Source organism: Xiphophorus maculatus, chromosome 14, assembly GCF_002775205.1.
Source record: "Xiphophorus maculatus strain JP 163 A chromosome 14, X_maculatus-5.0-male, whole genome shotgun sequence".
Classification (NCBI taxonomy): Eukaryota; Metazoa; Chordata; class Actinopteri; order Cyprinodontiformes; family Poeciliidae; genus Xiphophorus; species Xiphophorus maculatus.
The window spans coordinates 14,372,433-14,390,338 of NC_036456.1; the positions used below are offsets into that span (position 1 = coordinate 14,372,433).

At 38.5% G+C, this 17,906-nt stretch overlaps 1 protein-coding gene across 4 annotated transcripts in view; it reads right to left on the reverse strand.

Moving 5' to 3' along the window:
- LOC111610924 (ATP-binding cassette sub-family A member 1-like) overlaps positions 1-17,906 on the reverse strand; it is a 222,433-nt gene that overhangs the window by 28,464 nt on the left and 176,063 nt on the right. For all 4 annotated transcript variants that reach the window (XM_023346037.1, XM_023346038.1, XM_023346039.1 and 1 more), the window contains exons 40-44: positions 11,877-12,000; positions 9,081-9,210; positions 7,175-7,295; positions 2,557-2,619; positions 1,220-1,326 (exon numbers count right to left, since the gene is read on the reverse strand). In XM_023346037.1, the coding sequence (XP_023201805.1) occupies positions 1,220-1,326; positions 2,557-2,619; positions 7,175-7,295; positions 9,081-9,210; positions 11,877-12,000 (545 nt within the window). The remainder of the gene's footprint in view (positions 1-1,219; positions 1,327-2,556; positions 2,620-7,174; positions 7,296-9,080; positions 9,211-11,876; positions 12,001-17,906) is intronic.

Below are 17,906 nucleotides of genomic sequence, written 5' to 3' on the forward strand. Positions count from 1 at the left end.
CCCCCGCTGCATACGACTTTGCTCCCGTGTCGAACACAAAGTCAATTATCAGATGTATGAACGAACATCTAGAGCAACCACCGCTCCACTGAGTGTGCACTCCCTCAGCCGGGCTTGGAGATGCTTGCCGAAGGAGGCGAAGGAACAGAGCTGTTTGTTCCTAAAAATAAGAGACGGCAAGCCTACTTTCTCGCAAAGCGTTCTGGGTTCTTGTTTTGCTGTTGTCAAGGTGTTTTATTTTTTCATATTACATGTACAACCATTCTTTGTGGTTGATTTTGTAGACACATGCAACAAAAAAAACTGAAGCAGGTACAGGTCAAAAGGAATTATATAGTAGCAAGAAAGATCACAGTGTTCCGAATATGTTGGTGAGGAGACAAAGCAGGAATACACACATATATATATATATATATATATATATATATATATATATATATATATATATATATATACCAAATTCCCACACATTCCTGTACTCAGACTTCCAGAGATTTTTGTCTTGCCTCACTGCATATGAATACAAAAGTTCATAGAAAACATATAACACAAAAGTGGCAGGCTTTAAAATGGGATTTCGAAGAAAAGTATGTTGGTAGAAAGAACAAAAGAAAGACAAAGTAGGGGGAACAAAGGACAGAAGGAAGGACAAAATGAAGGGAGGATAGGAAAGAGGAAAAGTAGGTGAGATGGAAGGGATGAAGAAAGAAAAAAAATCTGAAGAATGAAATGGCAAGCACAGGAGACAAGGAGGGAAGGAATAGCCAAAGTGTTGAAGTAAAACTTGAAGCAATTGAATGGCAAACTGAAGGCAAAAACAATGGAAGGACAGAAGAGACAGAAAAAATAGAAAGACAGGAAGGAAGGAAAGAAAGAAGGAAGAAGGGGAAGAAGAAATGGATGGATGGATGAAACAGTTACTATAGTCTGCAGATACAAACATTGTCTACTACTCTGCTTTTATTTTGCCATGCTTTTCAAACAAGAAAATAAATTCAATCAAATCACATACTGCCGCAGACATTTCCAGGAACCCTGACAACAAAACACACTGAAGGTAGAAAAAGCAAAATATAAAAGTTGCAGACTGAAAAAAAGAAGAAAAAGATGGTTAGAGAGGAAGAAAAAAAAACTAGAGCTCGATCCCCACCTGAGCAGCTATCTTGGGTGGCTAATTGAGATAAGTTACTCTGTGCACTAGTGGGACGCAGAGCCTCACCTGTATCCGTTTAGAAAGGCCTCTCCGCTGGAGACTGGGATGTCTCCCGTCAGCATCTTGAATGTCGTGGTTTTCCCAGCGCCGTTGATCCCCAGCAAGCCGAAACACTAGAGCAGAGGGGTCGTCCGTTAGGAAAACAGTGCAAGTCTCATCGGAGAACTGACAGGGCAACATTCTTGATCGCATTCGTAATACTCTGTGATCATTAGCAAATACAATGAGGCAAATATACGGAGAGTGTGAACGTCTTTCCGAGTAGTTCGGTGGTTTACAAAATAACAAATTGATGTATTGTGTGCACAAACAAAACAGGCAGTAAATCAACAAACACTGTGTGAGTCTTGCTATTCCCAGAGTCTCTACGTGCTTCTTCACACTGCAACAAACAAACGGCCTCCTCGGTCTTTATTTTTTTTCTCCCGGCGCTACTGATTCTACGGCTTCGGCATGAAAGGAAGTTGTTCCTGCAGACCCCTCTATTTGTGGTCATCTGACCCCTCCCCCTTGGTCTTGGGTATTCTGGTTTTGGCATAAATATTTGATTCCTGTCTTCCATTGATCCCTGCTTGTTTGTGACCTGTGCCCAATGAACGCGTCGAGCAGGGCTAAGCTTGATGTAAATAATGCATGGAAGTGTGGCGTGTGATCAGCATAGCCCCACGAATCCCAATATTCCTCTGGCATTTACACTGGGCTCTGAGTAAACACCGGCAGCGACGATGGGTACCAGCGGGGAAGCCCTCTGAGCCCCAATGACTGTCAGCTTTTTACACTGTGTTTAGATGTGTGTGTAGAGCAGCTTTTAAGCCGTGTGTAACGTATCACATGCTATGAAATGATTTCATTTAACCAAATTTGTTATCCGGTTGTAATTTACAAGGTTGCGATATTAAATTCGATCCAGACGCCTACGCTGCTTGGTACTGTATAGTCTTTGTGTGTTTATTTTTGAACACTTATACTAACCAGTGCTATAATGCCATAAGTAATGGAGATGGACTGCTTTGCTGCCTTCATTAAGCTGAGTTTAGAGAACATTTTGTATGGACTCGGTTGAAGGAAAGAATGAGACAAAATCTATTGATTTCAAAAACAGAAGTTGTGGTCAATTACTCAACCAATATCACATTGATTTTGGCCTTTAAACTATGTATTTATATCACCTGTATTTTTGTCCAGCGTGGCTTGATTATACAATCGCACTATTTTTTTAAAATAAAGAAATTAGTAAAAACTTCTAGTTTTCACTGTGCAAAAAGTGTCCTCCTGGTTGACAAACTTCACACAAACTTTACAGTTGAGAAGTTGCTTGTGTAATTCTGCAGCATCTGGCTCACCTCTGAAGCAGGCACGCCCACGCATAGCTGGTCCACAGCAGGGGTGCTCTTCCCAGGGTATACCTGCAGCGAACAGACAATACAATGAATCAACCAACCAGCCAGAGAAAAGGCGGGAGGCGGAGGACGGTGGGGAGCAGACTGCGAGGGAGACAGAACAGTGGATGGCATGAGAGAGTACAGCGCGATAGACCATAGCAGCAGCAAGAAAAAAAGGGGGGGGGAGGAAGCAGGTAGCAGAAAAAGGGAAAGAGAGATTGTGAAAGTCAAGGAAACACATTTTAAATACAGTGGATCATTTGGAAAACTATGCAGAAGCCAGACCCTTGAAAGGTTGAAAGGCTTTCCAAATACATTTGAAAAACTTGTGCAGAAAATTTTTTTCCTTTTTTTAAATTAGTGTTTGCAGTGACGGAGCCTGTGAAGGTAATCTGCTTCGACTTTGAGGAGCACTTTATCAGCCTCAATAACCTTCCACACTCACAAGCTGGAAGTATTTTATTAATGGGTACTTTCTTCAAACACGTCTAGTGTTCTCAGCGCGACAGACTGGAAACCAAACTGAGCAAAATAAATAAACAAAACAACATACCCTAAAACAGAGATGTTCCAACCAGCTTGTATGAAAATGAAGAAAGAGATTTAGAAAGCTTTTTTAAATCACTTGCACAAGTTTACATGCAAATTTTCAAATAAATGCTATGATTTCTAGATTTCATATTCAATCATGTTGCATTTCACCCTTCAGGATTAGAACTCACTAAAATCACCTGATAGCAAGTAAAGATCTTGAAGTGGCCTAGTCAAAACCCCAGCCTTGAGTCAAACTTAAATGACAAACCTTTTAAAAAGAGGTCAGTCATGCTGGAAATCCTCCAATGTGACTGAATTATAACAATTTTGTAGAAAAGATTGGGAGAATATGCCTCCAGAGTGTAAAATACTGACCACTCAGACAATAAAACACCACCACGGATCTGCATCGCAGTTATCAAAATGCTTCTCTTTAAAAGTCAATTAGGGCAGGGCATGTGAAGTGCTCCTTTTTTGTTACAATGCTCAAAGAATCTGAAGCAGAATCCCACGTTTCCAAAGGCACATTGTGGTCACAGTCATGAGTGAATGAGTGAATATTAATGAATCATCTTACACAAAGTACAGCTTTGTTTAACCTGATTATAAATCCATCGCTTTTCTCATTTACCTTTAAAACATTTTGAACATAACTATTTCATTCGGACTCTTTGTAGTCCAAATGAAAGACGGCTGGGATTTTTCAGGTCATTTGAAAGACTTCACACAGAAACATCCACGGCCAGAGATCAGCCTCATTAAGCTGCTTCATATCAATGTGCCTAATCTCACTATATCTACCAAAAAAGGGAAAAAAAACAGTACGGCCAATGAATTGCAGTAACATTGACTTGGAATTAAAATTGCTGAATTGTATTCAACATAATAGTATAATTAGTGCATGACTCAGTTTTCCAAGAAGATTCTTCATACTCAATCCTAAGTTTTGTTTTGCTGCAGGTGGTTAGATGAGAAAGTCTTTGTTATAGCTGCTGACAGTGATATAATGTTAAAAAGAATTGACATATACAACAAAGACTGTGTCCTTCAGAGCTATGAAGAACGATTGCTTTGTGAACCAGCTCATTTTTTGTATTTTCATTTAAGGTGGAGAGATGGGATGTCAACCAACAATACAGAAGAAAACTCAGTTAGCATTTGGTAAATTGGCAAGCAGAGTTTGGATACTCAAACACAGTAAATGTGACTTTTACACCAAAAAACAAACAAAAGATGTGCACAGGTATACGCACATAGTTAAATTACTTCTATTTTGAAATGCCTTTATATTTAAATCCAGTATTCAGACATATTTGTTAGGAGCTACCATGTCACGTCTTGGCTTGATAATATTTTCCCTTCTGTCAAATTGTGAGTGAAACTTTTGTCAACAGCTCTCCTTGGGTTTCTCTTTCAAATGTTTTATTTTCTTAAAAAAAAGACAAATAGGAAAAAAATGAAATTTGTTTCTTCAAAACAAAAAATGACTTCATCTAGTCATTTAGATGAATGAACATACAGACAGATGGTTGGAAGTAAAATTGTTTTTCAATACTTATCTTTTATTTTTCTTATCTTACGCCGAGAAAATTCTTTAAAAAGTACAGTCATTTCCAGACACAATGTTTTTATTTTTAAGTAATAAATGTATAATAATAATAATAATAATAAATTCAGCTGGATAGCAAATACTCACTCCGCCATCGTTGTAAACACCAGGGAGAAACAGAGGTAACATTTTAGTGATTATTCAATAGAGAACTCTTGTCAGCTAGTGTCTGATTTGTGCCACTAAAAGTCCAAGGGCAAACATTATCGCATTAGCTGAGCTATAGCACGCCAAGGTGCCACTCATCTGCTCATCTCCTAAACTCAAACATCTGTCACAGGTCTTCCGAAAACTTCCCTGTCAACTTAATGAGCGTCTGGAAAGCTCAATTGACAGCGGCATCCCAATAACGGGCTCTCAGACCGACACGCTTCCATTAGAGTCTTAACCGATGACAGTCGAGGTGCTAATGCTAAGTGGAAGCTAGCAGATGGGGAAAAACTGATGTTTGGAGGAGCAGGAAAAGGAGATGGAAGGAAGGAGGGTGATTCAGGAATCCGACACATGACTGATGTGCTGTCGATCGCTTCAGAGGCATGCTTGGATTTATGACAGGGTGTATCCTGTGGCGTGTGGCCACCAAAGCTGTGTGCTCATTGATCAATTTGTTATCTAACCCCCCCCTCTCTCAAATGGATGGGCCACAGCTGTTGTGGGAGTCAATGAGGGCACTGCATGAGGAATCCTGATGCCTTCTGCCAACGAACTGCTGTTTTCCTACAGTGATGGAAAATGTGTCATTTCGGACACAACCTGTCATTGGAGAAGGTGTCCACCTCATCACAAACAGAAGTTCTGGGAAGTCATCTGTTGTACCGATAAGGCATTATTCTCCAAAAAGTTACATAAATCCTGTCTGAAGAGGAACAACTATACAAGCTTCTCGTTTTTTTTTTTTTCACCTTGAGAGATGATTTGTAATACATTACCTCTCCAACTGTTTCAGCCAGCACTTGTTCAGTAATTATCCCTGAGAGCGCGGCGCCAACTGTGCGAGTGAGCAATAAGCGAAAGATTAAGTATGGTGAGACCGAGGAGACCAAGGGAGCAGAGAAGTAAGGAAAGGTGGTAAGGAGGAAAAGGCTCTTAGATCAGCCAACTGTCGGCGTCAGAAGTGCAATGGAGGCTGCCGTTGTGATACTTCCTGCTGCCACGAGGCCCGCAGGGAGGGAACATCTGCCAGTGGAGCAAACATTAATCCTGCCGCCTCAGAGACGCACAAGCACTGTGATGAACTAAAGGCCAGAGTACTAACATCAAAACAAAACCAGTCTTATGCTATCCCCTCTGTCATCCTTGGACTTCGACTGCTTTTTTGCTCATAGACAATGTAGTTTTCTGACTTTTTTTAAAGTAATACTTCTTACATATGAATCATATCAGCATAATAAAGAGTTGAAAAACTATCATCTCCTTTCTGAGCGCTGGCTCGTTTGGCTCCTAAACAGCTCTAAATTTTAGCTTTATATGAAGGTCTTATACTTCCCTAATCTAATTTTAGGTATTTGTTGTGTTACGAAAGCAGGCAGTCTTATATTTTTGCGTAGTATTTTAATCAAACTTTTAAATTTTGTTTAACACAAAAATACATTAACAAAACACAGCAAACAAATTTACAAAATGCAGAAATAGATTTACTATATTTCTTCTGCTTCTTGTTCCCTTGTGTTCCCCATTTTTTAAAAGTAGGTAAGAAAAATAGGCCTGATATTACTTCATATTTATACCCTGAGGAATCAAAGACACAAAGGTTACTTACTAGACTTTTGGAGATATTTTGATCATCTCCAAACTCCAAATAACAAAATGCTATTTATTCATCAATACCTGTTAGGGATGCCCATAGTTGTTAGCAACTGTTATGTCTGAAGATCGTATTTTTGAACTCAGTAAATGAAAAAAAAAATATATATATATATAATTTTTTTGCTACTGCTATAAAAGACAGATTTAATTTAAATCTTTTCACACATCTTTAGCAGAGGTGAAGATAAATGAGGAGGTTGCTGTGTGTGAAATGCATCTCAAAAATGTAAAATATGTATGTTTTTTGATGCAAGATAAAAAAAAAATAATTGAATGAGGATCCTCAAGGGCACACACAAAGAACCTTGCTGATGTTTGATTGGAAAGAAAAAAACCCCCAAAGACTCAAAAAATATGTTTTTATGGCATTCATGATGAAATGTTACCGCACACATTCACAAAACTGTCACATTTCAAGAAAAGATAGGCAGCTGGGGATCATCTGAAGGCACTATGTTCTTTCACTAATTAGAATCCTGTGGCTTGCACATTGAAAAAGGACCATGCCAAAGTGTATTAAAATTGTGTGATTGTGCCTTGTTGTGCAAACCGGCCTGCGGGATGATTTATCATAGAAAAAGACTGAATAACACAGACTAAAAAAAAGTATTTGAAATCAAGGTCGAATACCTTTGTGAGGTTACTGATCCTCAACAGGTCGTTCTGAGCTCTGCCTTCACACACTCTCTGGCGTTCCCGGGCAACGTCAACGTCCTCCTCCTCTGTAGCCGACTGCTCTGGTGATATAAGCCTGATTGGACACAAAGTCAAGGGCTCCGATTATCTCTGCTTGTTAATATTAAAATAAACCTAATAAATTAGTTCAGTCAAAGTTCAAACCCAGTGAAAACAATTCCTACAATTTTCATGAGCTGCAGAGGGTTAGTTTCCATGGAAACATTAATTTGACAAAAATTCACACCCACAAACCCAAATGCAGTCACAGAACGAATAAACACATGTTGCTATTTGGATAGCAAAGATTTGTTGTTTGTGAGGTGCATTTGGAACAAATGTGCAAAACGCTTACATGGGACTAAAAGTTTTAATCAATTTAATGGAAGGGTTTGCAATTTATTTAATACAATTAATCACATTTTAATCAAAAATTACAAAAAATAAGCAACATTTTCAATCCAAAACCCCTTTTAGATGGATTGATTTGTTGAATAGTAAATTATTACTTATAATTTACTATTCAATAAATTAATGTGTTCTTTATTCAATCACCAGATTGGTGCTGAACAACCTATAGTGCTAATATTCCTATTCAGCTTTCAAGTGTTTCAGGAAAACCTGATCATTCACGTAGCTTCTTTGAAAAGAATACTTTTTCTGAAATGTGAAGTATGGACACTGATGTTATCGTTGGAGACGTCTGTGCTTGCCACATGTTTGCATTCAGATAATATTTTAGACTTGACTAGCTTCAGTGTTAGGCAAACTCCTTACTGGACAACTTGCACATAACAATAATCTTTTCCACTTTCCCATCAGAGCTTTATTTTAAAGCAAAAATTAATCCCAGTGGGACAAGATAAGTGGCTTTGTCATCAGTCACTGATGTCTGCTGAGGCATAAAGTTTTGAATAAAATTGCTATTAGTCATATTTTTCTTCCCTTTGTATTTTTAGCACATCTTTTTGCCAACCAAAAACATCTAAAGTTGAGATTGAAAGAGCCTATTATGATGTCTCTTTCTTTTTGGTTAATTTAAAAAGTGATCAAAATTCCCAATGTTATTTAATTTCAACTTGAGTTGACAAAATCCACTAAATTTAAAATAAATCAGATTTTTGAGTGCAAAAGGTTTCTAGTTAGCAAAGATAAGCTAGACAGAGAAAGATGCAAGGATAACATCCCGCCTGTTTGGCTCAAACACAGCAGACATTTCTTACATTTGATGACAAAATATTGTGCCTTTGTTTTTAAGTAGCAAATTCTTGTCTTTACCATAACAATGTTCAGTGTTAACGCAATGACACTGAACATTTTGTCACTGTGCTACCTTTTTCAATTAAGTAGCTACATTTGAGCTACTTAAGTGAAAAACAACCAAAATTATTTCAAAGCTCTGATAAATAAAGCATCCATTATTTATTTCTGCTTTTCTGGGCAGGGTAACTGGGGGGGCTGATGTCCATCTACAGTGGTCACTGAACAAAAGGGGTTGGACTGGTCGCTAGTGGTAAATAAAGCAGTTTACTTGAAATGAAATTTGCTGAGCAGTCTGTGTGCTCTGTCCTAAATAACCCATTTTTAAGCCAATTTTCTTTGCGAGGGGTCACTGCAATGATTAGTCAACTGATTGTTAAAAGCTGGCCAATTGTAAACCAAGTTTGTTTTTAAAATGCTAGTGCCTCTGAAAAACGGAAACCTCAAGCAAGAACCGAGTCACTTTATACAATTGTGTAATGTGACATCATCAAAATGCTGGTTAAATAATGGCTATGTTAAATTTTCGCATCTTAATTATTGTCTGATATTACCGTACCCTAGGAAAGAGAAATGCCATTAAAAAGTTTCTAAGAATCACCTCGGTTTGCAGAAGAACTTGTACTGGATGAGAATGGTAGTGAGGAACATCACACTTCCTTGAATAGACATGGCAAGGAGATTTTTTCCCACCATCTCCCAGCTCAGTGGATTCTTAAAACGATCTTCCCCTAAAACAAAGGATATCAAGACAGCAATGAGATTCATGGGTCATTTTAGGTCCATTTCTAGATCTTGTCAGAAAGATTTTCAGGTAAAAATTGTCAAAACAAAAAGAAAACTACTATGTTTTCACTTCACAGACAGCCAAATAATAGTGTGTCTTCTGTAAATGTTATCGGTCTTTTAAAATTTATCTGTGACGTATTGTTGAAGGCAGCAGTTTAAGAAGCCACTTAAGCTTTAGACAGAATAGCCAAATTTAAAAAAAAAGTAATTTGAGAAAATTGCTGACATCCTGTATTTGTTTTGTATAAGTGAGGGTCTTTAATGGATGAACACATAAGTAAAGCGGTGACAGCCCTCGACACAAACTTTCTCCCTCCTTACAGCCTGATACAGCGGGGTGAGGGAAGTGGTGGGGGAGCAAAATGAGAGACAAGAAAAACGAAAGCGCTTTCAGTCTCATTCTCTAGTAAATAGCCCCTCTTCACACCAGCCCTTTTAAGTTGTGATTGCTTTTCTCTCTCTGGTCTCCACCACCACTGCAAATTATTCCTCAGACCGCTATTTCCTGCTCCATCTCTCGACAGATAAGGCTCCTCTTCCTCTTTCATGTGCCTCTTTGCCTCTTGACAGCCCCCTCGACCCCACATCCACCTCCGCAGCCACCGTACCACTTGTCTCCCTTTCTCCTGTCTAAATTTAACTCAGAGCTTTAGTAGAGGTTTGGGAGCTGTGTTACCGGTCAAATATTTCCCCCCTGGAGAACTAGCTATTTGAAAGAAATAGTATGGTGTCACTTTAAAATGAGGACTGTGGTTGAATTGAGTGTTTCTCTGGGAAGGGCTGAATGATTTGTGGGTATGTGTACTACTTTAGTGTTACTTGGAGTTGTGACCACAAGTAGACCCAAGGCATGCTGTTTTTATGCCAGAATATTCTTATGTTTATGGTGTTACACTTAAACACATGTGCCAATTGGACACATGGTATACACCATTTTCAAAATTATGAGGCGAGCTGCAATTTGAACAACTACTGTTTTTGAACCAGTTCATGGTTCCCCCATATTTATCAAACTAGATCTCAGGTACGCTTAATATTTGGTCAGAATCAGGGCAGGAGGTGAGTGGAAGGACCCCACCGAGTCATTTTGAGTAACTGCAGATACAGTTTGGGCAAACCAATGTTCAAATGGATTTTTAAGTGTTAGTCCTCAATGAGTTTGAGTTCGTTTATCTGAGCAATATCCCCATCTTTCTGAAAACCTCAAAAATCAATACCAATGCAATTATCGACTACCTTAAAAGATATTTGTACTGTTTTAAGGCAATTATCGACTACCTTAAAACAGTACAAATATGGTTCGTTTTTTCTATAAAATATAATATTTTTATCATTCTTGAACCTCTGTCGTCGTAAATACCGTCGTAACATTGAATTGCACTGTTTTAAAATCAATCCATTGTTAGTTTAGTAGAACTTAAGTACTGTTTCTGTACATTTCAAAATGGAACCCAGGTATTTGTCAAGAGAAAAAGAGGAACACACACTTCTAAAATGAATGGGTAAATATTCTTTCTAATTTTTTTCCCCCAATCTGTTCTTCTCTCTCTGTAGCTTTAAGCATCCCTCTCTGATCTCAGCATGTATGTTTTACTGTTCTCACCAACCTGTTCAGTGTTTGTTTGTTAGCATTCATCTGTTCTCCTTTCAGCCAAACTGTTCAAGGATAACTCACACTCTAGTTTGTGTCAAGTTTCCTCCCACAGACAGAGAGTGTATTCTCTTTCTGAGTACTTTTTCCTCCTTGTGCTATTTAAATGAATTTGAATTTGACAAAAGTACAAAAAATATTAATGTGTTAGGATGCTTTTAAGTGATCTGGATAATGTTCTGGTGTATGTATAAACATTTTAATGCATACATCAACAAAAATGCACAAAACTAATTGATTCAAATTTACAAAAACAAAAGTGAGTTCTGCTTTGCAAGAAAGAAAGAATAAAAAGCTGGTTGATTTCCTGAAAAACCAACAAACACGATAGTGAACTGTAGCTGAAGCTTAATTTTCTATTTGTGTGCCGGGGTAAATGACGGATAGTTTGTAGCACCGGTATGGATGTATAACTAGACTTTGACATCTCCTCTACTGACCCTACGACCTTGTTTTGAACTGACGTTAAAGGCCAAACTGTATTTTGTGAGAAAAACCAACAGTAGAAAGCCTCATACTTTCACTAGTGTGAGAGACCATGTTCTTGGAACTATCTGTGGCATAATGTAGTGTAAGTAAACTCTCACAACATGAACCGATTATATGGAGAAAAGTGAGACTTGCACAATGACTGTATTGACCACTGATATACCATTCTGGTGACAAATGTCTGAATTTTAAAAGCATTTAAGCTTTTAAAATTGTAGTTTTAGTCCGAAGCAGTCAGTCTCCTGTGCAGTGTATAAGAGGAAGGCAGCACAGAGTGTTTTTTTCTTAAATCCTACCACTGGAAGCCAGCTTAATAGTTCTCCAAGCATATTGCTTTCAGACAACATTGAAAGCATTTGAAGCTTAAACTGTATAGACATATGAGCAACAAATAAAGTTGCAAAACGTCATGTCTCAGTTAATGTGACATAGTTTGTTTTTTGCTTCTGGTGTGGCAGTAATACTTACCAAAATTGATGAAAAGAGTTGCCATTGCCTGGTTCTTGGCCATGTCAATAAGACCTCTGCCCAGACAGAAATGTGGGAATATCAGAAGCACCTGCTTCACTATGTCATTAATGCGAGATATGTTCTGTTGAAGAAAAAAAAACAACAAACAAACCCATCAGAGGCATGACAAACTTTCTAATATTTATTTGCCCTGGTAGGGTTTTTGTATAGCCCAAGCACAATATGTTGAACATTAATCTTTAATCAGCAGGGCGAGAGGAGCTAGAACTTCCGAAGACAGTGCTGATAATTAACAAACACCCCGCACTCCATTCACACGCTGAGCGCTGTTGTGTTGCAGAGCTCCAAATGGCGTGTTCAGAGAGCACTGTGTATCAAGTTTCTTCTACCATATTTGACAGCGGGGAACATACTGTGTGATCTGTGAAAAGGCCCACATACGGAAAAACATGTACAAATAAATGGATGAGCAGAGGCTCAGGCAAACAGATGTTCGTCTTTTAAATCATTACTGAGGGAAACGCAACATCCTGACCCAAGAGATGAGAACTCTGTTCATCTGTCTCTTTTTGAATTCTTTTGACAATGTGATAAAACAAGACAGAAAACACCGAAAACAGAGCAAAATCATATTGGCTCACTGTTCAACAAGTAATAAATTAAAAGCATGTCTTATCTTGACAAGGTATTGTACTACTCTTTTATCAAACATATTTCCCCATGGTGGCAATTATGTGGGATCCCAATAAAGGACAAAGCAGTAATGAGCTAAATGGCTTCAGAAAAATGAGCTTGTAACAATCTAATGGATGTAAGAAAGGACGTCCAGTACGCCACAGAACAGAAACAGAGTTTGAAAAACAAAACACAGAAAGAGCAAAGATAAACTATAAATACACCTGGCGTGGCTTGGCGTTCGAAACCAACTTCATGCATTATGCATCCTGCTTCATTGCAGTCTTCAAAGCTCACGCGTACGCAGCAGGAGACTAAAATTTATCATTTCTGCTTTTGCCGGTGCAAAGATTAGGTACTGCAGGATGTTGTAAGTTGTGCCATAGTTCTCCAGGTAAAGTCCATTAATGTCCCATATTTCATTCATGGATGTGTGTGTGTGTTTGTGTGTCTATTATTGCAAGGTGAAATTAGTTTGCATGACTGAGCTTTCAATATGCAGTTACCAAGATTGCATGGAGCCATAACAGGCCAAATGCCACAGTCAGACAGACTTTCACCGGTTACGTTTCTGGGTAATGTGCCTGCTCTATAAAGAAGCAGCTAATCTCAGCTATTTGCTGTGTGCCAGGCAGGAAAATTGCACAAAAGACAGAAGTTTTGGTTGCAAACATCTTGGATTCATTAAGTTAGGTGATACTAACTTAAACTCTCACTAGTTTTATGCCTCAGAAACATGTGTCAGGACTTTTTGTGTCCATCCCATTTTACAATTAAAACGGAGCATTATGTATTGTCCAGACATATAGTAAAATTTTGTAACACAATCAAGTAACTATGTAACCCTCAGTTGCAATGAAAATGTTGTATATATTAAATATGACTTAAAAGAAATTGGACTTTGCAATTTAATGCACTGAAATTGTCCTCTGTCTCTTTAAGAAGCTCCTGCTCTTCCCGACAATTCCCCTTTGGCATTTCATCACAATGATGCTCCTCCAGGATGCTATTTGCAATGCTTCTTAGGTACAATGGACTAAGAAGGAGTTCTGCAACAAATGTGTAAAACCGGTAGAAACAGTCCCCAAAAGAACTGCAAGTCAACTTTACTGGATATGTACACAATGCAGACAACTGCTAGCAAACAGCCAGATATTGTATTTGTTAATTAAGCTCAAAAAGAGTTTGTAGCCAACGTAACTCCACAAAAACACAATGTAGGTGAATTTATGATTGGCTAGAATCTAAATAATAACATAGCTCAAGTGACTAGATGCATCTGTGACGCTACAGAAACATCAGTAGAACTGTTGATGACTTGGGAGCCAACTCTGTGACCTTGTTATGTATTTATTTTCATGCAAAGCAGGGAACTCAGATGTCACTGTTCAGGAACTGATTTTAAATTCAGGTGTGGATTTTCATGCTCAACTCTTTCTACTTTTACCTGAAACAGCAAGGACAGATGATAATGCCACATCCGCAAAAAAAAAAAAAAGAAAAAGATGATGGGGAGGTTGGCGAAGGGGGGTGAGAAGGGCTGGAGGGTAGCGACACCAGATGAACAGAATGAAGTACAGTTCGCAAAACAATTTAAAACCACTCTGTTCGATGCTGATTTTTTTTTTTTTACTTTAAAATGATGCATATAATATGAGTGCATGCAAATTAATGAAAATGCAACCAAGTCTAATCATTTCTCTTTGTGGAAAAATAAACACATGGATGCTTAAGATCAAACGTGGGCTTATGTAAGAATATTCTTTTTCTCCTCTTATGAGTAGGTGGTCACTGGAGTAGACATGAGACCATGATGAAAAGCTCTCACCGATCATCATGTAAAAGAAAACCTTCAGATGTTGAGTTTAGCAATAATTTGTTGCCTTTCTCCTTCTACCTTGATGCATTTGGTGTATGGTGCTTTTTAATCTTCAAGCAGTCTTCCTTTGAAAAAGAGTTTGACTTGAAAAGAACCGTCAGCGCTTATACACGAAAGATTAATAAATATACAGTAACAGGACCATAGTTATGTTTGGTATGAATTCAGCTAAAATACACCACGTTTTATACGAGCAAGGCTAGCCTTCGACAATACACAAACAAAAACACAATAAAAGTTTACTGTAATTACTTATTGCTTGGTCTACAGTTAGACACAAATCAGATTTTTTTTTTATTGCATCATCTTTGAAAAATACTAAAACCAATGAAATAGGCCCACACCAAAAAAGATGGGACTCCTAATTTCTTTTGGCATGGAAGCATCTTTTGCAGCCTAAACTGCTGGTAATTTGTTTTGGGGTTTTTTTTTCCTGCAAAATCTGCTAAAGCTGTCTGAAGCGTGAAGGATGGTGTCTCCAGACTGAAATATTCAGAGCTTATGGAGGGTCACTTAACAATGACCCAATGTTTTTTCTTTTTCCCTCAGCTCTTTGAGATCGTGGTTAGGTTGGCTTGCACGCCAAGCTAAGCTTATTGACATACTGTGGTATTTTTTTCTCCAGGAAACCTTGTAATCCTGAGACTTCATTGTATCCTAAGCAGCTCTAGAACAAAACCAAGCCAAAAGAGAGTTGTTCAGTAAACCGCTGCATCCCCCAAAACATCACCCTCTTTATGTAATTTTCCAGTATCACCTGTTGCCACTGGTTACCACCAAATCCCCCATGAAATTTCAATGTAAACTCATTCTAAAAAGATGTAGGTTTATGAAACAAAAAATCTCTTAATAAAATCCCTTTTAATTGTTTGAAAGAGCTGGGAGGCAACCCACAACTGGTCTGTCTGTGTGTTTAGTCCCTTGCTGTTGGATGTAAACATTTAAACACATACCCAAGCTGGGATTTTCTGAAGGCACCTTTATTCCTTACATTCTCCAGAGAGCTAGTAGAGAGATAGGAAAGACAAGCAACTAATAAACAGCAATGACCTTGGGTGCAAGAGGCATAGGCTGACTTGGGAAAGGTTGAGTGTGAAGCTAAGCTTTCTGGCACACAGAGGACACGTGTGAAGCAAAGCGGGACTTAACTTCAGAATACAACAAAAAAAAGCATCTTCTCTTAGTTTCTCCCATCATTTGTAAGAGCAAATGATGGAATACTAGCAAATTTGTCCTCCTGTATTTTTTATGTTCGCTGCTGTAAATCCTTTTTTGCTTGCAACGGTGGTAGAGTATGCACTCTGGTTTATCTGACCCATATCACTGCTTGTGCTTGTTTCCTCAATGCAGCTCCATTCATAACATCAGGGAAAGCATGCAGATAAATATATATATGTATATCTATATATACCTCAAACCGTCAACTATCATATTTTATATGGTTGATATTTTTGTGCAAATACTAAGGTACTATCACTTAGATCGTTCAGGGTAATGTATGAACTCGCGGCTTTGAGTGCAATGCTAGAATGCAATGACGGACACTGCTGGGCAGTAAATATAGAGTTTGACACAATCTGCTCAAGTTAAATTTGATGGTACCACCTTTACCTCCATCACAAAAAAATAATAATAATAATAATAATAATTTAAAAAATCACTGCCTGTGGTTATCTCCGAGTGGCACGTGGTGGAGGTATTGACTCAAACACGGCTCGAGGCGTTAGGAGAGCCAGGATTGATGTAGTCTACAGGGAGTCGGACAGTCCTAAGGGGTAGAAAATCTCCCAGTGGTTTTAAAACAAAAACTAGGGCATAGAGTGTGTGAAAGTGCTGCTCCGGTTCTTCACTCTGCTGTTTTCTTTCCCTCACATTTTTCTTTCACTGATAAAAAAATGGAGCAATGCCCAAAGGGGATCAAGATCTTCCCTCTGCTTGAAGTCAGAAAACATCCTGGAGCCTGTAGCTTTACTTTTGAGCGACACTGTTTGACTAACGCCACTGCCGAGGAGCCTGGAGATGATGAGACAAAGCTTTGTTGCTGGATTGAGTCGTCATTTTGTAGGAGTACATCTGTTCGCTGTCATGTCATGCAAACATATTCAAGCCACTTGAACTTTTCTGTACTTTGTTGCGCTACACCCACAAGCTTTAGCATATTTTTTGGGGGAATTCCTTTTGATAAACAAGCAATAATGGTAAAGCAGTGGGATGACACCAATTTTTTTCCCCTTTTCTCATATAAACGGCTGAAAAATCTTGTGTATTTGTATTCATCCCCCCATGAGTTAATACTTTGTAAAATAACCATTTGCTGTTTTTCCAGCTGCAATCTTTCGGGGTATGTCTCTACCAACTTGCTGCATCTTCAGACTGAATTTTTCTTCTCCTTCTGCGTTGCAAAATAGCTCAAGCTCAGTAAGGCTGGATAGGGAGTATCTGTGAACATTGATTTTCTAGTCTTACTCTAGATTCTCAGATGGACTTGAGTCTTGACTTTGACTGGACCTCTCTGGTACGACTGTACAAGTACTGTACCGGATGTACTTGCTTTGCCTTCAGTGGCGCTCACAAGAAGATTTTATGCTTAATATTTATTGAACCAATATGAAGCCAATTCTCAAGTGTTGCATTGCATTGTAGTGTGGTGTTAGCTAGAAAAACTACTTTACTAGCAAAAACTACTCAAAAGAGTCATAGGTAAAAACAAAGGAGATAACAGTGAACCAGAAGTAATGATGGCTAATTTTGCTGAATTTACATTCATTGACATTTATTTTTTGCTCAATGACAACACTGACTAGTGATAGCAGTAAAACAATATCAATGCATTTCTCACAGGACCTTTCAGATGGTTCAGACATGTGGAAGCCATTTTGAGGTCCGGGTTGGTCAGAAATGCATTAGAACATTTATTTGGAGGGTGAACCTTCAGATCTCAAGTCCCCTTTAACCTCAAACAGGCTTTCCTCAGTTATTGACCTACATTTATCTCCATCAATCTTCCTATCAACTTTGTTGAGCCTTCTTATCCCGACACTAGGAAAAATATTCCCATTTTGCTGCTATTACTATTTGACGAGAGCATCTTCATCCACGTCTGCAGGGTTTTCCTACATGGTTTGTGGTGTGCTATCTTTCAACAATAGCTTTCATAGTGCCAGTCTTCCTCAAAGTCCTATTTGTGGAGCACATCACTTATAGTTCTGCTGTCAACATATTCTTCTGGATAAGTTGTGCCCCTCTGCATCCTCTAGGCAGCATCTTTGTTTAATGCTGCACTTTTCCATTTCTGTCAGTTTGGGTGGTGGGCAGTGTCTTGGTAGGTTTGCAGCTGTGACATTCTCAATTTGATTTCACAGTGACGGATTGAACAGTGGTCTATGTGTTGTTCAAAACCTGGGATATTATGTTCCTATCCAAACCTGCTTAAAACCTCTCTGCAACTTCATCCTGGATTTCTCTGTGTTTTG